Genomic DNA, 25,724 nt, shown 5'->3' with positions numbered 1-25,724 from the left:
AGCAGAGGCTGCAACACACCATCCCCCAACACTCATGGGGTGTTGAACTATCTGATTGCAAACAGATTTCAACATCTCTTTACTCCTACATGCCACAGTGAACCATATTCTCCTTCCTTTGGAGTAAACACTATAGCCACCTCAGCTGCATCTGAGTGTGTTAACAAGCCCTCAGGGGAAACCATTACCCTCCTTGCCTTTAGAAATAAGCCCTGGTCCTTACACTAAAGGGAGCCAGAATGTGCCTCATGTTTTCCACTATGTACAGGGTTCCCAGGACACTCCCACTTCACTGGAATAGCAAAGGTGCTGGCTCGATGAAATGAAGTTTTTCTGGTCTTTGATGGTGGCCTTTTAGACCCCATGCTACAGTGAGGGGTTACCGGACCAAAAGGAAGGAGGGTTTCACTCTGGCCATAGCTTTCAGGAAGTTTATCTGTGTGTCCTCTCTCAAAGGTACAAGTAGGATTGAGTCAAAGTGTAAGGAATCAAATAAGACTTTCATGTTACTGAAAAGTGATATGGTTCAATGGGCTAAGAAAAAAGTTTCTATTCCAGGTCACTCAGGGACTCACTGGTAACTCTGGAAGGAGAAGCGTTTGTGTATGTTTCAGTTTTTTATACCTGACCAACCAAGTCCTTACCATACTTCCTTCAAAATCAGTCACTTTATCTCCACTCTTACTACTAGTTTCCACGCCTTTGACAAGTCATACCTGGACTGCCTCTTCTTAACTGGCCTTCTACTTTTAATCTCTTCTTGCTGTAAACAATTCTAAGTAGACAAATTTTAAAATATAAGTTAAATGATAATAAGTATAATTCTTGAAATGCTAATTACAGGCCAGACACTTTGACAAGAGTTTTATATACATCATTTCATTGAATCTTTATGATTCTACATGATGAAAATTATCCTTATTATAATGATGATGAGACTAATGCTCAGGGGTTAAATTTCTCCAGATCAAATGGCAACTAAATGGCAGAGGAAGGATTCAAACCTGAATCTATACGACCTCAGAACCCTCTTCCCAGCCACTATACTATACAGCTTGATGGAAATCTTCTGTACATAAGCCTATCAAGGCTTTCTAGTGTCTACCACAGCCAACCTAAACTTCAGCTGATTTTCATATTTTGGAGGAAGTGATCCCCTTACTCTGAATTCCTACTATGTTCATAGTCTACACCATACATTTGGGCAGTAAATTACACTCTGAGTAATATGTTTGCTAAGTGTTTTACTTAAATCAATCTCCCCATTCACAGTATGATTTCTTTTAAGGCAGACATTATATCTTAGAGCATTCTTTATTTACAGCCTTACCCAGTAGAGTGCTGGCATGTCGCAAGAGTTCAAAGACTATTTGAGGCTAACAGCTGCTGCACATAATGTTAACAGCAACCTTACCATATGCTGGGCACTGAACTAAGGATTTCACATGCATTGACTTTTCCCATTCTCACAGCACCCCTACAAAGTAGGCACTGTTTTTACCCCCCCCCCTTTTACATAGAGGAAAGCCTTGGCATTGAGCTCAAGTAAATCACCCAAGGTCAAACAGCTAGTAAGTGACAGAGCTGGGATTCAAACCCAAGTAGCCTGGCTTCAAAGCACACACTCTTAACCATTAGTTAAAAGGTCTGGGTCCATTGAAAATAAAATTGTGTAAGCAATGAACAACAAGAATAATAATATGGGGATGATTTTTTTCTGTCAACAACGAATAGAAGGAACCAAGCACGGAACAAAACAATTTAGTTTTGGAAATTACCTCTTACTAGAGTATTCCATTCTGCAGTATCCTTCCTAAACATATCTGAAGAAAAAAAATTCAGTTTCTCCCAATAATCCAAAACTTATTTTATTTCGAAGTCACTGATAAGCAAGGGAAACAAACCTCCTGAAAGTCAGTAAAGTCAGCTCCTGACCAGCTAAAACATGGATTAATAGCCATAACAAAAAGCAGTTTCTTAGTAGGATAAAAGGAAAATCAATCCTGAAGCTTCTTGATTTTTTATTACATCCTTTGGCCCCTTTAAAAACACAAAGTACTTACATCTTGCTGCTTTTGGTCTGTTAAGGAGCACAGAATAGGATAAAGCAAAAGGGACCCATGTCCCTTGACCAGAAGGCTTGAGCTGGAAGTCAGGCTGGACTGGTTGCTGGGGATGGGATAGGATGGGAATGCAGTAGGTGAGGGCTGATTATAAAACAACTTACAGTATCCTATGGGTTAAGGGTATTAAGTTCCAAATGCCAATTGTGACAAACTGAGGTACAACATTTCTCTTTACATCTGTATACAGGGACAGATTCGACCTCCTCTTTTATCGCCCACCCCTGCCTCCACCTGTTGAGTGCCATGGTGACTGTGGCTCCCTGCTGCATCTCCTGAGAAGCTGCCACTGCAGCCTCTGCCAATGATGCCACTGCCTGGGTAGCCTCTGATGCTTGTGTCGTCTGGATGGTCATCTCACCTCCTTGTAACGTGGCCCAATTTTGTTCCACCTGAGGCAGAAAAGGACATGATAGTTAAAAAATCAAACTCACAAAAGGATTATGATTTTTAAAAGTCATTTTTCTAAAAAACTGCTATGTGCTCAGCCAAATACATACATACTTTTAAATTAACATGAATTACAACGTATAGAACAGGGTTTTTAGCATATCTTTGGTGTTAAAAAGGGGGGTATTAGAATATATATTTGAATTTGCTTATATTTGCGTAAAGAAACTCTGGAAGGAGTTTCACACAAAAGAAACCATTGAAAATATTTTCCTCAGTGTGTGCAGAGGGAGTTGTTGTGGGAATAGGTTGGATAGAAGGCAGAAAGAAGATTTTCCATTGCAACCTTTTACATAAATTTTGAAATATCTGAGTCATATCAATATAGTACCTATTCTAAAATTAAAGTTTCTGAATAAATCATAAGTATAATTCTAAAAAAATTCAAACTGTACCAAAGGGAATATAATGCCAGTACTCCAGACCCTTCACCCAAAGGCCACTGTTGTTACCTATTTCTCTATTTCTCATGCATCTTTGCAGGGATATTCTCTTGATATGTGAGCATATTTACACATACACATACACACACTCAAGAAAAATGGCAGTACTTGCTACATGCTTTTTGTACCTTGCTTTTTTCCATAAACAATACAGCTCTGAAATGATTTTACTTTGGAATGTATCAAACTGCTTCACTCATTCATGATTCATAATAATGGCTGCATAGCATTATATTATATGGATACACCATGATTTACTTAACCAGACATCTTTTAATGGGCATTTAGGTAGTTTCCAGCGTTTTGCTATTACAAACAGTACTGTGATGAATATCCTTATACACTAACTTTGTATAGTTTATGTGAGTCTACTTACTGAGTAAATTCCTAGAAGTGGAATTATACATCAAAATTATTTTGTATTTTTATTTTTGATGGAAACTGCCAAATTCAGTAAACAATTTTTTTAATGTAGCAAAACCTGCTTTTCTTTTACTGGGGAGGAATTATGAAGAAACGAAACAAGCAACAAAACAAACAAACAAAAACATACTATCTGGTTATATAGAGTAGATTAGAATTCAGCTTTTCTAGATCTAGAACAGGGTTTCTCAACAACAGCACTATTAACATTTTGGGTTAAATAATTCTCTGTTGTGAGGTCTGTCCTGTGGATTGTGGGATGTTTAGCAGCATCCTTGGTTTCTACCCGGTAGATGCTAATACATCCTCCGCAGTCATGATAATCAAAAGTATCTCCAGACATTTTGCCAAATGTCCTCTCTGAGGGGTATAGGGGTTGCCCCGGGTTGAGAACCACTGACTTTAGTACAATGCTTTGCCATTTAGAGATTTTTTTTCAGTCCTGGATACCTGAATCTAGCTACTTCAGTCCATTTTGCTCAATAAATACTGGTTAAGTATCCCCTCGCCCCCCGCCCCCACCCCTCCACCCAAAACCAAAAAGCAACAGGGGTAGTGAAAGCAGTTTTTATTCTAAAATACGGTAGGTGATAAATCAAGCAGCTCATGTATACTATTTCTACAGACTCAGGTCTCAGGATGTTAGCTGTGTTTACTGGAGCTCTTTCTGGGGCCCAGTGAGTGGTCAACTTGTGCCTTCATGTTACTGTGTCCCAAAGAAAGTGTCACAAGCTCTAGGAGACACAGATACTTAAAATGCCTCCCGCGGGACTTCCCTGGTGGCGCAATGGTTAAGAATCCGCCTGCCAATGCAGGGGACACAGGTTCGAGCCCTGGTCCAGGAAGATCCCACATGCCGCGGAGCAACTAAGCCCAAGCCCCACAACTACTGAGCCTGCGCTCTTGAGCCCGTGAGCCACAATACTGAGCCCACGTGTCACAACTACTGAAGCCCACGCGCCTAGAGCCCGTGCTCCACAGCAAGAGAAGCCACTGCAATGAGAAGCCCACGTAACACAACGAATGGCTCCGCCCACCGCAACTAGAGAAAGCCCATGCACAGCAATGAAGACACAACACAGCCAAAAATAAAATAAACAAAATTTAAAATAAAATAAAATAAAATGCCTCCCGCTTTGGCTCTATTGCTATACTTGGATTGTCATAGTGCTCCTCCAAATGTTTGTCAAAAGCTCCCCAGAGAATGAGACATTCCTTTGAGCTACATTAGTATTTGCCCTGAGTTCTTATAGACAGTGGGCTGTGCCAGCAAGCCTCCAGGGCCCAACATTAAGAGCCAGAGATACCCTACTTCCTTCCTGTAGAGCTGCAAAGTTGCCCACTCAGGAATTCACGAAACTCTTGCTTCTTAAGGTATTACCTCTTTGATCTCATTATTCCAATGAGCATCACTGCAAACAACGCCACTTTAGATGGCAAGTTACACTGCCAATCCATAGATGGTTGATGATTCCACTCAGAACACCAGCTGAAGCTGGCCAGCCCTGTAGCATTTTCCTCTTTCCAGATCTACCCCTCTATATTTCTGCCCATCCCATTGCTGAGTATGGCCTAGTGCAGCTCTCTCAAGTACTCATACTCTACGGCAGCAACTTAATACATATACATTCGGTTACAGCTATATTTGTAGTGAAAATGGTATTAGAATGTTGCCATACACAGTATACTTTAAGGAAGTTAAATTTGTGGCACAAAAGATTAATGGATGGTGGTAAAGGGTGGAGAAGTGGGAAGAAGCAGATGAAGAGATTTCTATTCAGAGTAATGACAGGTAATAAATAAATCAGCTTAAGTGTTAACGCTTCTTTGGAATTTCCTATTCTTGAGTCTCAGTGCTTTAGAGTTGTGTTTGCTTGAGCTCTTGCTGTGCTCCCTTTCCATCTTTTGGGAGCCACTGTGTGGTTATCTATGCCTGGATGTCACCATGTCCCAGAGAAAGGCCACAAACTCTAGAAGGGAAAGATATTCAGAAGATGTACAGTTAGCTTCTGTGCTTTTCTGAGAGAGACCCACTACAGTGAGGCCCTTCAAACTGTGGCTATCCTTGTCTCTCTTGCTACTGTGAACCACCTCGGCTTTTCCACACTTTCACACTGTGATGCACTGCATGTGATGCTCCCTTTGAGAGGAACACAACTCCCATCCTTTGCTTCCTGTTCACCCCTCTAGTCTGAGCTCAGGTGAGATTAGAGCCAAGACAACTCCACTTAAAGACAACTCCCTATAGTCCAAGGCTCAGGACCTCTCCTCTGGGTTCCACAGTACCCTGGGCTTGCTTCTACTAGATCCTTATCTGATTGCCATTTTCTCTGATGTGTTCTTCTCTACCACCTACCTGTGTGCTCCTTAAGAGCAAGAATGGTCTTTTTTTCAGTACGCGGGCCTCTCACTGTTGTGGCCTCTCCCGTTGCGGAGCACAGGCTCCGGACACACAGGCTCAGCGGCCATGGCTCACGGGCCCAGCCGCTCCGCGGCATATGGGATCTTCCCGGACCAGGGCACAAATCTATGTCCCCTGCATCGGCAGGCGGACTCTCAACCACTGCGCCACCAGGGAAGCCCAAGAATGGTCTTTACTCTCCTCCACCTATAGTATACATAGTGTCTGGCACAGGGCTCAGAAAGCATGTACTTAATGGATAGATGAAGAACATGTTCCTTTATTCAGATCTCCCTACTTGCTCTTCAGCATACCTATATTTCAAATAAACTGATATTCAATTGATATTCATAAATTGATATTCAAAAAAACCCCACCTAAAATAAGCTGTGCTACTTCAAAACTGTTACATGTGTTGATGGTTCAGTTTAAAATTCATGTCTCTAATGTCTCTGTACTTTGGTTTCTTCTAACAGAAGCACATGCCTACTATTATCAGATATCATTTCTCTTTCAAATTTCAATTTTTCTGACACATAATGCAATTAATATCACCCATACCAATTGGTGGTCTTACCACAGAATAAATTCTCAAATCCATTTGTACTGTAAATATGCCATCAAAATGGAAATTGTGTATTTTGAAATCAATATATATAGTTTATTTCATATTATTTTGAAATTCTTTTCTTATTCATTTCTAAATGTTTATGTAATTTGTTCTGTGTCCCTAATTAGTTTTAAGTTGCATTAGGTTAGAGATTCTTTTGGTTTCTTTATAACTACTTAGATTATTCGATATTCTCAGCACACAGAGTACTCAGAGTTGGGAGACCATTTTATTACCAGAAGAGACAGGCCCACAGAAGGTCCTTCTTATAAATGTAACCAATTGCAACTAACTGGATGTTAAATGCAGTATGATCTAATGTAAGAGCTCTCACTGGCAAGGCTAGGATAACAAAATAACCTTAAAACTTCCAGAAGTATAGGTATTGTTTATTTTTGTAAATAACTTTCTGTTCCTTGGAGAAACAATGCTACATACAGGCAGTAGGATGTTTCTACTGAGGCACCTGATGCAATGCTTTGTTGGCTTGATATGGTCTTATCTGTCCCAAGTCAGTGAGATATTCTAATTACAGTCCTCATGGCTCAAAACTAAGATGCTGACAACCATGTCAACATCTAATCAGAAGGCACATAGAAGCAAACTATAGACTCTAAAACATTTTGCCACTTTCTGAGATAACCTATGCTTCTTTTCTTCATATTTTTGTTTCATTGTAAGTGTGGGGTTAGAATTTTTTTAATCTGACTGAATCTGGGTATTAACCGACAGGTTATTTGTATATATCATTCACACACTTCCACACGATGACTTTAAAACGACATCAGTGTGCTGGAAAAGCCATAGATATGTGACTAAGGTTTTTGTATCCTTCATATTTTCCATGAACTTTTGGATACATTGGTTGTGTGAAGTTATTCTGTAAAATGGGTTTCAAAGAATTACTCTCTAGAGAAGTGTTTAAGCAACTCAAAGTTACTTTCTTTAAGAGAGTACCCAGGAAACACTCAGTAGGGAGATGCCTAAATAACTTTGACTGAGTCAAAAAGTAAAAAGTAACAAATCCCATAAATGTACCCACCACTGTCTTTGCTACCTCTTTCACACTTCAAGGAGTGTCTGTCCTCTAGTTTTAGTGTGTGGGGACTGACGAATTTTCCCCTCAGCTAATCCATTCTCTTTCATGATGTTTATATACCTTTAAAAGTAGATCTGTTGACTTCTACCTTTCTATACTGGAACAGCAAAGGGTAGCTCCTGCCCCAAACCTTCCCAGGCTCGCTCACTGGAAACACTCTCTCTTGAAGCTACAGACCACTTTGCAGCCTCTCTGACAGCAGGAACCACAGTTCATTTATGCAGATGCTTCTCTCTCCCTGAGAGCTGGGTTCCTGTGTAAATCAACACTACGTATCTAACACCTCAACTGCAGCACAGCGGGGGGCTCAACACATGCTGGCTGACAGGAGCCTGCTGTATCTCTCTTCACCTTGCTAGCCATGACCCTGTATCAGTTCTCTCCCTTTCCTGAGATGCACAAATGATAGTGATTTTGTGGTGTTCTGAGTGGAAATATTCCATGGTTTTGAACAAGGGTGAGATAATATTTTTAGCTTTATTTCTGATATTGCTTTGACATTTGTTGACTATTTTTCAAATTTCAGAAGTATAACCTTTAGGTGAAAAGTCCACAGTGACTTAACAAACCCTTTCCTGAACTTCACTAATGGCTCAGAGCTTAGACAACATTTTTCTAATTGCGTTACCCAGCTTCAGCACTTACACTGTGCCTTTGGGCAAGTCACCTAACCTTTCAGTTTCATCATGTATAAAGCAAAGATGGTAACAGAACCTGTACTTCCTAGGGTTGAGGAGTGCTTAGTTTACCGAGTGTCAATAAAGGTTAGCTACCTTCCTTTAAGTTAACATCCCATAATTATCTCAGTTTTGATAGGGAAGGATTTTCCTGTCCCTTTTTTTTTTTTTCTTCTGGCCGTGCCACGCAGCTTGTGGGATCTTAGTTCCCTGACCAGGGATTGAACTCAGGCCACAGCAGTGAAAGAAAGCGCTATGACCGAGTCCTAACCACTGGGCCTCCAGGGAATTCCCAGGAAAGGATTTTTCTTGTGAAGTCTTTTCAAAGGCTCATTTAAAATGCAATAAATCATGTCTACTGATTTACAAATATATATATCCCTTCAAAGAATGTTTTAGTCAGCTTTAGTTTTAATGATCTAATTTTTTTCATAAAGTCCAAAGATTAAATTCTTTGGGATTCACAGCATAAAAGTACTAAATCCTATGTTACAAATATACAATTGTAAGTTCCTGACAGTTATGCCTGAATCATAAGGATCCATAAATTTCGATTGTTATAATTAACATACACAGAGTAAGCTGCTTCACAAAACTGACATGGTGTGATGTCTTAAACGGTTTAAATAAAACAATGCTACAGACGTGTGGGCTACTTACAGTCTCTTCATCTTCTGGACCCTCCCTCTCCCTCACCTATACATTTGAGTATTTAAGTGGAAACAGACAGAATCCTTTCTTACCTCTCCATCAGCCACAGCAGAATAATTCACTTGGGCAACAGTGACTGTGGTTGGCAATTCTGAAGCATCAGCCAATGTGGCTACTGTTGCCCCTGTACCAACCTAAAGAAAAAACATGGAAAGTGATGTGTCAGTGGATGGATCCTCCAACCTCTCCTTTACTCAGAAGTTAAGATTCAGATAATCCCAAATTCAGCAGAGGTAATGATTAATATGCCTTGTAATATGAAACGAATTACTAAAATCACATCTCAGACACTAACATGAGTTTCAGAGTTTTACTTCAACCATATAAGTCACTATGAGAAGCCATCATGTTTCATCATTGGTGACCAGTGTCAGTCAACCAACTTTCTACTCTCTCCCCAATCTGAATTTTAGACGCTCCCTCTATCTACCAACAAATTGCGTTTCACCTCAGAAGTGGTAATTCAGAAGGAATATTTCCTGGCCACTGAGAGAGTGAAATGGTAAAAAAAAAAGAAGCCATTTTTACAGTGCTTTGATTTGGAAATGTCTAGAAATGCTATCTATAGCTTTGTATTTAGCAAAATGCAAACAATTTAAAATATTATTCAAAAAATAGAGTTCAGGTAGGAAGATCTTGGGGAGCTGTATAAAATTAATACAAGAATTTATATAAAGACAACTTTCTTGGGCTTCCCTGGTGGCGCAGTGGTTAAGAATCCGCCTGCCAATGCAGGGGACATGGGTTTGAGACCTGGTCTGGGAAGATCCCATATGCCACAGAGCAACTAAGTCCGTGTGCCACAACTACTGAGCCTGAGCTCTAGAGCATGCGAGCCACAACTACTGAGCCCACGTGTCACAACTACTGAGCCTGCACTCTAGAGCATGCGAGCCACAACTACTGAGCCCACGTGCCACAACTACTGAAGCCCATGCGCCTAGAGCCCATGCTCCGCAACAAGAGAAGCCACCACAATGAGAAGCCCACGCACAACAAAGAGTAGCCCCCACTCGCTGCAACTACAGAAAGCCAGCACACAGCAATGAAGACCCAACGCAGCCAAAAATAAATAAATTAAATAAATTTTTAAAAAAAAGACAACTTTCTCCAGTCTGAGGTGAGGTGCCCACTGATCTGCCTCAGAAATCACAATCTGGTAACCAGAAGGTTTACTCACCTGGATAAGCGAGACAGTGCCATCAGGGTTACTAAAGGTCTGGACTACAGTCTGTGATGGTACAAGATGGGCTATACTGTGTGTGGTTGTGGCCTGTGTTTGTGTTTGCTGATCTTCAAAAGCATACAAAAGGTCCTCCCGCCCATGCTGTTTATAACAGTTTTTAACTATGGTCCGTAGTGCCTGGGTCCATGAAACCTGTTATCAAAAGACCAGAAAAGCACATTAAGTCACAAAGAATGTTGGTTATTCAGTTCTACTGTGGAATAAGCAGCTGCTTATTTATCAAACCAAACCAAACTTGCATGGAGTAACTCTCTCAGGATTATTTCCCACAGACCGATTTGGACATAAAGAAATTCAGCACCAAGTACCAACAATTTCACACTGGTTTCCTTCCTGATCAAAGTCGGGTTTAACTTTTGGGTTTTCCTGAGGCCAACTGTTAAACTTCTCACAGAAGAAGGTTACTCTTTCGTCAAGAATTTTATTTAAGATTTTAAAAAATATTTATTTATTTGGTTGTGCCAGGTCTGCTGTTGTGGCACACGGGATCTTCGTTGCAGCATGTGGGATCTTCAGTTGTGGCATGTGGGCTCTTAGTTGCAGCATGAGGGACCTAGTTCCCTGACCAGGGATCGAACCCGGGCCCCCTGCATTGGGAGTGTGGAGTCTTAACCACTGGACCACCAGGGAAGTCCCTTTATTTGAGATCCTCAGTAGATTTTTAAAGCTAACTGAAAAAAATGAATATGCAGAACAAGTAAGGGAGGACACCTGGTTTAGTCTTTCTTCTTTTTTAAAATAAGTTTCATTATCAGCAGACTTCACTAACTTCACATCTCTCTATATTTATATTTTCAACAGTGATGCTTGCTAATCAGAAATAAGGACATTTCAAGTCTTCAAAGTGATTAATACCTTTTACTTCAAGTTTCGTTAGTTTTTCCAAGCACCTTATAAAATTAAAACTGCTCCAAAAGGCAACTATGTAGAGAGAAGTGTAAATTCACAGAGCCATCCCAAGTCTTTACAGTGATGGAGTGATGAATGGGAAAGGCTATAAATCAGAGAATATCAAACCTCTTTTGGGGGATAGGTTTGACTATTACACAAATGTTTTTAGACTTTATAGCATAAGAAGTAGAATAATAAAAATGAGGTGGTTGATTCAGAATGGAAAAGCAATAGGAAACTCAGGCCAGAGGAACCCTCACCCTCTGCTTTTGCTCTTCTGTGCGGACATCGCTCCGAACGTTTGCCCATGGGATATCTTCAGGCCACCAGATGGGCTTGCAGCTTTCTTTACCCCAGCCTGGTTTTCCCCGACCTGTGGAGTACTTCAGCATCTCTGGAATAAACGCCCGAAGCTGGGCCTGGAAAACAAGAGTGTGGTCATCAGTAGTCATGAAAGACGTCTGGGATGTGTTTGTGCCTCCCAACAAATTCTAAGATTATAAAAGACAGCCTTCCTGGAGGGTTATGGAGAGCCCCAAAATGTGACTGTGAGAACCGTCTGTTTCTCATAGGTCACTATAGCTCCATGGGTGATGGAGAATTATACATATGTTGGTAAAGTACATCTTAAGCTGTATTTCATACACTTGCTCCTATAAGATCAAGAATATCTGTCCCCATGTTTGATTTCCGCCCCCTAAGGTACTATTGATGCTATAGCTTATTTCCCTCCTAGAACGTCCATGCATTTATGGTGTCAAGGTCAACGTGTCTTCAACATGTTGTTCTGGAGGTAGTAATCAGAACAATTAGATGAGAGAAATAAGAGGTGACGAACAGATAAAATCACCACTATTTGCAAATGGTATGACGGTGTATCTGGAAATCCCCAGAGAATAAAATGAAAAAACTACTATAAACAATGAGAGTTTGGTAACATGATTGGTCACAAAATATATGAAAATAAATGGGCTTTACTTAATAAAAAGAGAAAATAACCCTAAAACTCTTCTAAAAAGTTTCTAGTAAGATAGTCCAATGTCTATGAGTCTGACATATAGATATACATAATGAAGCATGTGTTGATCTTAATGAATTTCATTCAAATTTATTTTACAAATCAAATCCAGACCAGACAGATGTTAAACCACAGAAACAACTACCTTTCTTTATCGCCTGGCATGGTAACCACGCTGTGTGTGTATACTGGGGGAGAAGGGGAGCCTACTTTGTGAATATTCTCAATTGCTGACAATGATTTTTGGCAAGAGAAGCAGTTTATCAAGTTATAATCTTCCTCCTCAGACCTACTGCTTTCCTTTGAACCTGGTGGTCTATAGCATACCAGAGATAAGCAGCATCCTTCATCTAAGAACACACTCATAGTGCCTCTTAAGACCAAAAGGAGAGGACAATTTTAGCATGAGTCACACGCAAGGACACGGGCTTGTAGCCGTAAAATAGAGAAAGAAAAAAAATAGAAATGGGAATACTTAAGTATTAATGAGATAATGAGTACAGCAAAACTTGTATTAAAGAGCCTATTTAAATATCAAGTGTTCTCATTTAAATACTATTTTACCAGAAGATGACAGAAATTAGTACATAACAGGGAAGCATGAAACCAAATCAGTAATGTTTACCTAATAAAGATAGTTCTTGCTGACTGTACTTACATCGTTAATTCTTGCCCCAAGCCTGCCATTTCACCTCCATCTAAGTACCCCCCATCTCCCAGACAGTCTCCTGCCTGCAGGATAGGGTATTATATACTCCGTTATATATTTGGCTCTGTGGCATCAAGCAGCAGGCTAATAGAAATGTATCCATTTGCGAACCCAGGCTATCAGCTGGCTCATGAGGTCACTTCTTCAGTTATTTTAAGAAAGTGCATCTCAAAGTCATTTTTCCCTTTATCCTGGCTTCCTGGGAGTGTCTTTTTCTAGCCTCAGTTATATAGAGAAGGAAAAGGCTTAGTCCTCACACACAATATTTATATTTCTTCATATAAAGAAATAATAGCTTTCTCAGATGCATAAACAAAATAAACTCATACCACAGACTTTTATAAGTCTTCCTCTCTCTTTTAATCCCATTACCAGCCTCCAAAAGGAGAGTTCTTTATATCCACGCCCAGCAGAGTGAGGAGATAATGAAATAAGAAGGCCAAATATCTCTAAATTAACAAAAAATGAAAGTTTTTAAAAGATGTTTTATGTGCTAGAATTTCTGGATGGGAAATGTTTCAAAGCCCCAGGAAGAAGACAGTAGAGGCTAATATGAGAGGCAGGAGAAACGGAAGCAGCACAAAGGAAAGGTTACTTCCACAGGCAAAAACCTCATTAAGTTAAAAAAATGGGCCCAGAGTGAAATTAATAAGTTCTAATTCAGAGTCAGATCTTAGCTTTTTAAAGTACTAACTATCAACTGTACAAAATTTGCCCCTACATCAAACAAGAGGCAAAAAGCTCTTTCTACTACAAAAGTTAACTTTTCAAGACTGCACAGTTTAGAGATGAAGGACAATCTTTGCTTTTAAGTGCAAAGATAATGTGACTTCACTGAAAGAAGCAATTTTCCACCAGACTATTTTCATACTGTCCCAAATAACTAGTGCTAATAAAGGGATATTAATAAGGGTAAATGAGCTGTCCAGTATAGAAAGAGTTAAATGATTCCTTTCCAGAATTCAGCACTGTGCTCTCATTACCAGTTGGATTAATTACTGGTCCTGGAGAGTTTTGGAAACCCAAGCTACTCAATGCGCTTGTTAAGGAAGGTTTGTCTTTAATCCGCAGGGGAGACAATCAACAGGATCAGCAAAGGTAAAGCCTATCCTCTCCGGCTATCCTTTAATTGGGCTGCAACAAGCTTTCCCGGCCTCTCATTCTAATTTAGGGCTCTAGATGGGCTTCAAGTGCCCGGCGTGGTCAGTAAGCCCACCTCAAACCAGCAGAGAGTAGAAAATACCACTCCTTCCAGGGCACACTCAGCAAAGAAAAAAGATATTAAATTCATGCCAATGGCAATCAATAGTAAAGATTATGTGGAAATCACAGATGGTTTAAAAAAAAGATTTTCTAAAACTGAAAGTTTTAATCTGGCCAAAATGAAACAATATTTCTTATTATGCTAGAAATTTTCCACTTGTAAATTTTGTTACTTTGCTGTCCAACAATGCATTATCCTTATATATTCCCAAGTACCCTTCTCCTCCCATTTCCTCTCTCTTTGCTCTGCATGTACCCGAGATGAGGAATTTTGAGGCTCCAGATGTCCATTTAGGTTCAGTAACCAAGAAACGGCCTTTCAAAGCAAAATGTTTGCCAACTCCATATCTACTGAAGAGATCAGAGAATATGTAACAGATTTAAAGAGAAGGTAGCTAAAATCAAACCACATTGAAAGGTGATGTTTTCTATACCCTACAGGAAAACAGCAATGGAGCAGGGGAGGAAAAGTGAAGAATTTTCGGACTGTGGCTTCATAACTGTAATTTAAAATTATGAACTTCCAGGTTGACAGTCCCAATCATACGCAAATGGATATTTAAAGGGCATTAGAAAATAAAAGCAAAATGATTTTTTTGCTCACTTTTGGTAATTATTTGTACCACTGACCTCTGTTCATAGAGATAATGAAAGTGGCTTTCCTTACTAGAAACACCAATCCTATATCCCCATGTTTGGTAGTAGTGCTAGCAGAAACACTGGTTTCTCTTAATCGCATCTTCCCATAAAACACATTCCCATAGAAACATGGGAAGAACAAGTTTGGAAGGAAAGATAAAATTAGAGAATTCAAGGGACAGCCAATGAAGACACTCCTCTCTCAAGCCAACACTTCTGCTTCTCTATCTCCATACCCCATCTACCCATTACACTGTCTCCCTCCCATTAATCAAAATGCTCTTAAAATTCCACCTTCTCTTTGAAGGAGTCTCAGATTAGTCAGTTTCTGCTACCTTATCCTAGTTGTACTCTTTTGTATAAAAATTTAAATAACACAGATAAAGTCAAAGCTCTCTTTTTGATCTACCCTTCCCCAATCTAGTCACCTGTCCAGGGGCATCAATTTGATGAACATCCTTTCGCACAGGCCAAATTCTATGCATTTACATAAATACGTGCTGGAAAGGCAGTTTTATGTGATGAAAGAAAACACACGTATTCACATATTTTAGTATAACTCACTTTTTCTACTCAACATTTTGCCATAGAGATCTTCTCACAGTAGTACAACTAGAATAATCTCATTTTTAAAGAAACAGTTGCTTAGTATCCACAGTATAGATTTTTCCATTTTATTTAACCATTCTCCTATTGATAAACTTTTAGGTTGTTTACAGTGCTTGTACATGCTTCTTTGAACACACCTGTGAGTATTTCTGTAGCAGAAAAGTGGAATTGCTGGTTAAAGTGTATATGCATTTTAATAGATACTGCCTAACTGTCCTCCTAAAAGACTTTGTCGATCCTATTCCCACCAATGGTACAGAACAATACCCATTATTTCAAAACCTCCCTTCACACGTTAAAAAAAAAAAAAAGCTTTAAATCTTTAATTTGTTTTCATGTTTTTCCTTCATTTTGCTTCCAAAAGGAAATGAGAGCCTAGCTCTGTCACCTGTATATTGTCCACAGCCTCTAGGCTGGGGCAGGTCCTGACCCCTGCCTGCCAGCTGCCTCGAGGCCACAGGGCGCCTGGGGGTTCACGTGCAGCCCCAGGGGTCGCCTTCACATTTTTTAATTACCCTGCTTTCTTATTTTGGCTCATCGGATGTTAGGGAAATGATTTAATTTTCATTACTAGTGAGGCTGAGACTCTTTTTACGTTTACTGACTATTTTTCCTTTTTACAACTGTTCGTAATGCTTTGCTTATTTTTCTAATTTTCTTATTAATTTGAAAGAAATATTAATCTGTTCTAGCTATTCTGTCATATAATATGCAACTACTTTTCCCTAATCTAGTTCTGTCCTGAATATGGAATTTATATGCGTGCTCCCTGCTCTTGGTATTCCTGAATATACCCCTCAATTATTTTACTCTCAAAATATGCTGCGTTCTATCATATTCCCTTAATCTCATCCTGCTTACCTAAAATTTACAAAATGTGGAGTGGCATCATATACATCAACCTTTTTTGATCATTTCAGACAGTAAGAAAAGCCTACTCTGCACATAGATTCTGACACAACAGTAGGAGAAACAGCTGGGAACTGTGATCTACAACAGTGGTTCTCAAAGTTGGCTGCACACTGGAATTGCCCGGGGAGTTTAAACACTGCAGAAGCCTACATCTCATCCCCAAAGATTCTGACTTAATTGGTCTGGAGTGTGGCCTGGGCACTAGGATTTTAAGTTCCCCAGGTGGTTCTACTGTGCAGCCAGTTTAAGGACCACTGAACTAATTTAAATACTTTTTATCCAGCCCTTCTTCTTTAAAAAAAATTTTTTTAATTGTAGTAAAATATACATACCATGAAATTTACCATTCTACAATGTACAATTCAGTGGCACTAAGTACACTCACAATGTTGTACAACCAACACCACTATTTCCAGAACGAATTCATCATCAAACAAAAACTCTGTACCTATTAAACAATAATTCCCCATTTCTACTTCCCCCAACCGCTGGTAACATCTATTCTACTTTGTCTTTATGAATTTGCTCATTCTAGATACCTCATGTAAGTGGAATCACAAAATATTTGTCCCTTGTGTTTGGTATATTTCATTTAGCATAATTTTCTACTCTTTAGGTAGAAGAGGCCAGATCTATGCTTTTTCAAAACAAAACAATACTCAAAAAACCTAAACTGATAACTGATGAATGTTTTCTAAGTAAAACATGTCAATCCCTGTGAATAATTTCTTTCAAAGAAACAGTCGCTGTGTTGAGTGCTTCTGAAGGTTTCCCCTGAAAACTTGTAAAGAATTTCTATCCTGTTGCATCATCACTCCAAGGGAATATTAAAGCAACGAAGATTGCCCCAGTGAGAGTAACAGGAGGGCAATAAGTTCAAGGTAGGAGAGGAAAGGGAGAGGGGGAAAAGGAGTGGATTTTAACCAGTAATACTGGACTGGTCTTTCCAGAGATATTTTTTCTATAATTATATTCTTTGCCTGGATCTCTTCTAATACAAAGTCCAAAAAGATTAACAACCTCCCAAGAACAAGAGACTCCCATAGGACTCAAATGTGGTAAAGAACATAACTGATTTTCCACTAGCAAAATCATAATTATTGCTTAAAGACTCTATAAGAAACAATACAAGTCCTTTAACTCAAAATGTAGTCTGTCGTAGAGAATGGACTTGAGGACACGGGGAGGGGGAAGGGTAAACTGGGACGAAGTGAGAGAGTGGCATGGACTTATATACACTACCAAATGTAAAACAGATAGCTAGTGGGAAGCAGCCGCATAGCACAGGGAGATCAGCTCGGTGCTTTGTGACCACCTAGAGGGGTGGGATAGGGAGGGTGGGAGGGAGACGCAAGAGGGAGGAGATATGGGGATATACGTATATGCACAGCTGATTCACTTTGTTATAAAGCAGAAACTAACACACCACTGTAAAGCAATTATACTCCAATAGAGAGGTGAAAAAAAAAACAAAAAAGTGTAGTCTGTGAGTCAGCAGCATTGGCATCACCTAGAAGTTAGAAGGCAGAATCTCAGGTCCCACTCCAGTCCTACTGATTCACAATCTGCATTTAAACAAACAAGACTCTCAGGTGATTCCTATGCATACTGAAGTTTGAGAAGCACAATTTAGCCCATCCTCTGGTCTCTGGTCTGAAGTATCCAAGAAAATTTTGCTGACCTGGCTTTCAAAATCTCTGAAAAAGATGACTTCATTATTTCATTGTAAATGCGATTGCAGAATCTATACCATATTAATGATTTCTTCTCCTAAGCCTTTTCTCAACCTCCTTCAATTCTTACACAAAAGAGGCAGACAGAAATGGGATAAGCTCTAGCCCCTAGCCACTATTCTTAAAGGTGCCTAGAAATTCAAGTTTTCATTTTTTCACTAAAAATATTGCAGAGCTATGTGTTTTTTACCACATACACCAGAAAAGGCTTTCTCAGAATCAAGATATATTTATAATAGTAAAAACAGAAGCTTTTCAGGTAAACATTTTATTTACTCGTATAGAATTACACTTTTATCAAAACCAACAAGCAAAACACAACAAAAACCACAACTACAGAGCCGCTTCCTGAAAGAATCAGGACATTCAGCTCACACAGAATTTAAGATACTATGTTATATGTAACTTCAACCTGTTGCAGAAGACAATTTTGATAGTTGCAAGGAGCAAGTATAGTTGCATAGGAGCAAGTCAAGAAATTCTTTTACAACAGTTAACTGTCCAGTGTAGATTACCAGAGATACTCAGTCTGAGCGATGATGGCAGTATAGTTTCATTGAAAAAAAGAGGGAGAGACAGTAATGGGGGCAGGAGGAGAGAGAGAGGCAGAAGAAAGCACTGCCAATATGGACTCCACCCTAAGTTCTATTTGTTTGTCACTAGCTTGCTTCATAGGCTGCTTCCTCTCTTTATGCCTCAGTTTTTTAATACATTATGACCTGTATTGGCCACTTCACTGCTGAGCAAAAAAAAAAAAAAAAAAATCTAGGTTCATTAACTTGCTCTAAGTGAAAAATGGGTGAGAAATGGTATGTTCAGATTATTCAAAAGTTAATATAGGTAACGTATATAACTAGTATTAATAATTAGTAATAATACCTTTGTGTAATTCCTTAGTTTTCAAAGTACTTTCCAATATAACATCTCATTTTTTCTTCCTCCAACTCCATAAGGTAGGAGGGCAGGTATTATTCTCACTTTCATAAGATGAAACTGAGAACCAAGGCTACTATGTAGTAGAACGGGGATTTAAAGACTAGATCTTCCAGCTAACTTCCTAATTTGTAAAGAATTAAAATAATGGGACACATAACTTTAGAACAATATTGAATATAATTTACTCTCTTTGGATGATTCACAACTCATCTTAGGATTGTATATGGAATTATACTTGTAAATTAGGGTCATCAATATAAACATTAGTTATCTCCATAGCATTCAGTGCAGATAAGATGATTAATAGAGCTGTCTGGTTAACCCAAAGTCCATCTCTATTCCAGTGCACTTTTATAATTCTGGAATTTTATCACTTCAAGGAAGTCATGAATTATCCATATGGTTTCAACTCTAGAACTGGTGTCCACTTAAACTTACGTTGTCCTTTATTGCTACAGACCATATCTGAGCTCTTCTTCCTTGACTATAATAGAAATTACACACACACACACACACACACACACTCTCTCTCTCTCTCTCTCTCTCTCTCTCTCTCACTGGAGAGCAAGGTTTAAATGAGATACTCCCGTAAAGAACTTAGTGTTGTGCCTTCCAATACACAGTAGCTACAGAAGAGAAAAATAAGAGAGAGAGAGAGAGAGAGAGAGAGAGAGAGAAAAGAGTTGACATCTTCACTGGAACATTAAAAAATCATTGGACAAAACAAAGCAGAAACATCAACAAACTTACACTTTAAAAAATTCAATTTGGGGTTTCTATGGTTATAAAAGAAATTCATGCTTATTAGACAAAACACTGAAAATCACCCATAATGCCACCACACATATATAATCACTGTTAATATATTGGTGTATATCCATCTAAAGTTTCACACACACTCACACACATACAGGCAAGTTTCGTGTGCATGTTTTAAACAAATGAGATCAATTAACTCAATCTTGTATTCCCTGGGGGGGGTGGGAATCTAGCCGTCCCCGCCCCAAGTAGAAGAAAACAAACAAAAATAAAACCCTAAACCCCTCAAATTAGAGTACATAAGAAATGCTATTTTATAACTAGTTTTTAATTTAATATACCACAGTATTATTCTACTGCAACAGAGAGCAAATCATCATTTTTAGTGTCTAATATTTCACTGCACAGTCACTAATAGTCTCTTTTTTGGGCTAAACTGCTCTTCTTTCCATGTAAATTCTAAACACCACTATTATAATTTATTCAATCACACTGTTCTCAGACTTTCCTACTGTAAACAATGCCATGAGCATACATCTTTGCTTACTTGGAGGGCATGACATGCACATTTAAAATTTTGCCAACCTGCCCTCTGGAAAAATTGTACCAATGTATATTCTATTGATGATGCGTTATATTCCCATAACCTTGCCTATCTAGGTTTGGTTTGAAATAGAACCCTGCTTTTACTACCATTAATAGTGAAAGGCTTTAGGATCAATAAGTTAAAAAAAAAAAAAGGTGTTTTGCTAACATTAAGAAGAAAGCAAATATTTAAGGAAAACAAAATAAAACACAATTTAAAAAAAAAAAAGGGTTGTGGGGGGAGGAACCGCAGGATCCGACTCCTCAGAAATTCCTGTTCAGCTGGAAGCTGGGTTCTTCATCACCCTGCTCACTCCTCCTCACCATGTTTGTTTTATTTGTTATGCGTTATTTTTTACTCGTCATCTGTGGTGAGACGGGTAAGGAGGGAATGTACAACAATAAAGAAGATGCATCCAACAAGATGCATCCAACAAAGTACCTCTGAGACCGACTCATGACTTAGTATCAGCTTCCCTTGGATGTACCACTGCACCAAGCTCTACTGAGTGCATATTTCATAAAAATGGAAAACAACAGTTTTAAATGTTTTACCTCCAATGTGAAATTAAACTGTTTGCTCTGACTTCTGTGACCATCCCCAAATTTTCCTAATTATCAGTAGCCATGATTTAATATAATAAAAACCTCAGATTATTTCAACCTAACACACCAAATGTTGACAAAGAAGCAAAACATGCCCATCGCAGGAGAGGAGTTTACCTAAACATAGTGTACTCCTTCTCCTTAATGATGACTCCTTACTTCTGATTAAGTAAGCTTCTTAATGAGAAGCTTAGTTAGCTTTAGATGTACTTTCTATCTGAGATACGGAGTAGATTCTGTACATTAATCAGATAAGATTCACTTTATGTTTTCTTTAACCAGTCAGAATGGTCCTAGGGATAGAATAACAGCAGGTATGAAATGACAGGAAAAAAGTTTGGATAACGCTTTCCTTCGGAACCATTATCCAGATACTTCAAGTGTCCACAGAAAGATCTGTGAATCCAACAATCAAAAGATTACAATTCAGCATTATATTTCTAAAATACTGCATTACTTCAAACCAAGTTGTTAGTTCAGACTTAGGTAAAAATAAAGCACCATCTCCTGAGCTGCAGCATCAATGTCTGCAGTGAGTGAACACCCACTCAGGAGACTTGTGACCCAGTTACCCACGCCCTGGATTCATTTCTGCTCTGCCTCTTAGGTCATTTACTGAACAGATATTGACTGAGTACTACAGTCACCCCTAGGTATCTGCGGGGGATTGGTTCCAGGACCCCACCACAGATAGCAAAATCCGAGGATGCTCAAGTCCCTTATATAAAATGGCACGGTATTTGCACACAGCCTACACACATCCTCCCATACACTTTACAGCATCTCTATATTACCAAGATACCTAATACAATGTACAAGCTATGTAAATAGGTGCAGCACTGCAAATTCAAGTTTTGCTTTTTGGAACTTTCTGCAATATTTCCCCCCCAATATTTTTAATCCGAGGCTAGTTGAATCCACAGATGCAGAACCCACGGATATGGAGGGAGGGCCAACTGCATTTAGAATACAGATATTATCTGGTGCCAGGCAGCTGTACTGGACAGCAGTGAAGAACAGAACTAAGCCCTTGCTCTCAATTCTAGCTGAAGAGACAGACCACACAGAAGTATAAATGTTAACAAATAAGATAATTTCAAGTAGTGGTAAGTGTTACAAAGACAACAAAATAGGGGATGTATTAGGCTGTAACTTGGTGGTGAGGAGAAAGCTTCATTAGATGGGATAATCAAGAAAGGCTTGTCTCAGGAGGTGATATCTGAGTTAGACTTTGAATAAGATAAGGTCAATCATGCAATGAGTTGGGAAAACAATGTTTCAGGCAGAGGAAATAGAAAAAGTAAAAGAAAGAGCTTGGGGTATTTGACAGGAAGAAAGAGGGTGAGTGTGGCCAGAGCACAGTGACTGAGGGGGAGAATGAGAAATGAGGTTGGAAGAGGCCAGGTTAATATAGGGTCTCAGAGGCCATGGCAGAGTCTAATTTGATTCTAGGAATAGTGGAAAGCCATTAAAGGGCTTAAACAAGAGGGTGATATTACCTGATTTAAGTTTTTTAAAAAATCTCTGGTGGCTCTGTAGAGCGTGGACTGCAGTAGAAAGGAGATCAATAGAACTGATCACTGGAAACAGTCCATGCATGAGATGCTAAAGGCTTGGGCAAGGGTGGTGATGGGAACTGAGAAGAATGGTCAGATTCAGAATACATTTCAGACATGAAATGACATGACTTGCTAATGAATTAGATGAGGTTTGTGGGGGAGTGAGGGCAAAACCAAGGATGACTCCTATGCTGGGACTTGAGCAACCCGATGGACCGTAGTGCCATCAGCTGATATGAGGAATACCAGGGGAGGAACACATTTGGAGTGGAGAGTGGGGGCAGTCAAAGGTTCTGTTTCAGGCATGTTAGGTACTGGAGATCTAACAGTGGTATAAGCCGGGGTACAGATAGCATACAGATGGGATATAAAGCTCACAGGACAGGATGAGATTACTTGGAGAAAAACAGATAGAGCCCTGGGACTTGCCAATATTGATCAGGTGAGAAGAGGAAGAGGAGCCAGCACAGAGCTGAGAGGGAGCGCCCGGTGAGGCAGGAGGGTATTCAGGAGAGGGTGGGGTACAGAAACCAAGAGAAGAAAGTATTTTTAGAAGGAAGGAGTAATCAACTATGTTAAATGCTGCTGGAAGTCTGAACAAGATAAGGAAAGAAAACTCACAACTGAATTTAAAGCTAGAAGTAGTAATAAAGAAATAAGGTAGAAAGATGTCATAAAAAAGGCATTTGATCTCGATCAAGCTATCACTTTTAAAGTTAAAAAACTTATAAGGGACAGTCTCAGCAAAATCCCTGAGGTATGTTGATTTATCAGGCTGAGTACATTTTGACTCCCCTCTCAAAGGGAGAGGAGGAAAGCAATGACTCAGGAGGGTGTCCTTCTGAGTTTTCCATTCTTATTCCCTGGAGCTGCAAGCCTTACTTGGCAATAGTGTGGTGGTATTCAGAAGTTATATGGAAAGAGGAGCAGCTCAGCCCAAAAGAGACTGAAAGTTTACTTGTCCCCCTGATTGTGATTCATCAAAGTCCTGACAGTCTCCTGTCCAAACCAACTCCAGCTAAAAGTTTCTTTATCTAACCCAAGGGCCCTAGTGAAAGGAAAAAACTGCCAACAGAAGTAGAAGACCATATCCATGCCCTCGGCTGGAGCATTCTCCTGGCATTACATTTTCTTTTCCAAGGCTGCTACTGTTTCACTATCAGACTCCAGCCTGTGTCTCACTCTGGTGGTATATCACTGAGGACAAAACTAAAAAAAGTGATCTGAGGCCCGCCCACACCTGTGCCACCTCATTCCCTGCCCCTTACCTGAGTCATTTTGTCCACAGAGACTGGAATTCCATCGATGGTGAGAGGCGGCAGCTCTGAGTTAACCTCCTGTGGCGCAGGGGCGTGCTCTGCCAGGGCAGACTCCAGGTCTTCCAGGATCATGCTCTTGTACTTACGGACCTGCAGGGAATTAAGGGCAGAAGTAAACAAGATGCCCAACAACCAGGGAGGGCTGGTGCCAAGCAACCAGAGAGTGGGTGGGGTGGGCCTCCCTCAGCCATTGCAGAGCCCTAAGAACAAACACGTCCACAGCTAGCAGATAAAAATACCCGCTGGTCCCAAAGACATCACATTGTACAGAATTAAATGAAAAGATGATGAAATTACAGGTAACAATTGTAGAAAGAAGCCAGAGGAAAAATCTTTTACAGAAATACTGCTCCTCAGTTAAAATCACCTTTTCTCCGTAAATGCTGGCCCCAATACCTGTTCCAGATCTAACAGGAATGGCATTCATTATTCTGCATTTCCCAGGCCATTTGATAAAACCTAGCTGTGGCAGTTAATTACCAAAATCATTTTCAAGATCACTGAGGACTTATGTCTCTGAAAGTCTAAGAAACTTATTTGAAACTTTCCTATGCCGTTACTTTCCTACAAAGCTAGACTACCAAACAAATAGGAGATTCAAGTGTACAAGAGGCTGCACTGAAAGGCATCAGAGAAAAAAAACTAGCTGGGTGTCATAGGTGTCACTATCAGTAAGGCCCAGGGCCAGAGAGAGCACCACAGGTCAAGTCCTCCTCCTTTCTGGTACTCCCTGGTGACAGAGGTGAACTTCAAACCCATGATGCGTCTGTAACTCTGACAAGCCCAGGTCTGAAGCAGATACTGTTACTGACTCCATTCCTTCCACTGCCAGTGAAAGGTCTCTCAAAAAACAGAACTTAACAGCAGCACATTGTACATGTACACATTCTTCTATCATGAGCAGAAATGGCAGGCAGACACTGGATCCTACCACCACCAATAATGGGTTCATTCACTTACAAGAATACACAAGGGGGATGAGGATACCTTTGGGGATAACAAAGAAGCCATGGAATTATAGAAATGTGACAAGATGGGATAGAAAATTAACTTGCTTTCAGGGCTCAGGCCATTATCTTAGGAAAAAAAAGAGTAAGAGAAAATGAGGTTTACCCAGAAGTTATGACAATGTCTGAGTCCTGGGTTTTCTGCTAAGTGGACTGAACTCCAATCACCACACACTTCCTTATAAATATCTCACTATGAAGATTAAAAGAGAAAGATTCCCATACTCAACCTCAAGCATATGGAAAAGTAAAAATTATTGTTGGCTATGATGTACAACTTTTACAGAGTTTTCCTAATAGATCAACAATAAAAGTGATGAAAGAAAAATAGTGCAAACATGTAGAATCATTATTATCTCTAGAGATTCAGTTTTATCCTGGTTTCCAATAAAAGAGAAAGTTTCAAAAATTACTGCTGATATATTTATTGTAACTAAACAGCTGTGTTGTCATGGCATCTTTAAGGATACATATTTTCTGATTTCTAGGTTTCTATATCCTAAGTAGAGTTTTTACACTACCAACTCACAGAAAAACTGAGTAAGCCTAGTTTATGGTCTTTGAACTTTACTGTATCAGGTTAAATCATTATATTAGTATGTATTCCCATAGTAGGAGTGAATGAAAATAATATAAGGGTAAATTTCATTGTGCAGAAACACCTGGCATTCAAAAACAAAAAATCATTAGATTATTACTATTATTACATTATTAGCTAGTTTGAAACAATTTCAGCCATTTGTATGGGTCAGCAGAATTCTAGGAATTCAGATCCAGGCATTTTGCTAAACTTACCCGTGCTATATAATTCCTTAAAAAAATCTTGATTAAAAAAAAAAAAAAAGAAGAAGCTGGTAAAGCATCCCTCAGAGTAATTTACAAATTCAGGTGTGAACACAATATTCCTAAGTCTGCTTAGTAAAGTTAACTAACTTTCCCAGAATTAAAAAGCTAGGGCTTCAATTCTACCTCATCTATCAATCCTGAGATGAACCC

General features: G+C 39.4%; 1 protein-coding gene across 10 annotated transcripts in view; it reads right to left on the bottom strand.

The window, feature by feature from the left end:
• NRF1 (nuclear respiratory factor 1) overlaps window positions 1–25,724 on the bottom strand; it is a 136,171-nt gene that overhangs the window by 40,159 nt on the left and 70,288 nt on the right. For 9 of the 10 annotated variants that reach the window (XM_079932659.1, XM_079932666.1, XM_079932667.1 and 6 more), the window contains exons 5-9: window positions 23,671–23,811; window positions 11,335–11,493; window positions 10,118–10,315; window positions 8,970–9,071; window positions 2,358–2,515 (exon numbers count right to left, since the gene is read on the bottom strand). In XM_079932659.1, coding sequence (XP_079788785.1) covers window positions 2,358–2,515; window positions 8,970–9,071; window positions 10,118–10,315; window positions 11,335–11,493; window positions 23,671–23,811 — 758 coding nt within the window. Of the gene's footprint in view, window positions 1–716; window positions 776–2,063; window positions 2,170–2,357; window positions 2,516–8,969; window positions 9,072–10,117; window positions 10,316–11,334; window positions 11,494–23,670; window positions 23,812–25,724 lie in introns of all 10 variants that reach the window. The other variant, XM_079932660.1, reaches the window with a different exon arrangement.

The sequence above is a fragment of the Stenella coeruleoalba genome (assembly GCF_951394435.1).
Source record: "Stenella coeruleoalba genome assembly, chromosome: 9".
Taxonomy (NCBI): Eukaryota; Metazoa; Chordata; class Mammalia; order Artiodactyla; family Delphinidae; genus Stenella; species Stenella coeruleoalba.
Note: the sequence above shows the minus strand (reverse complement) of the source record. Positions and strands in the feature narration are given on the sequence as shown.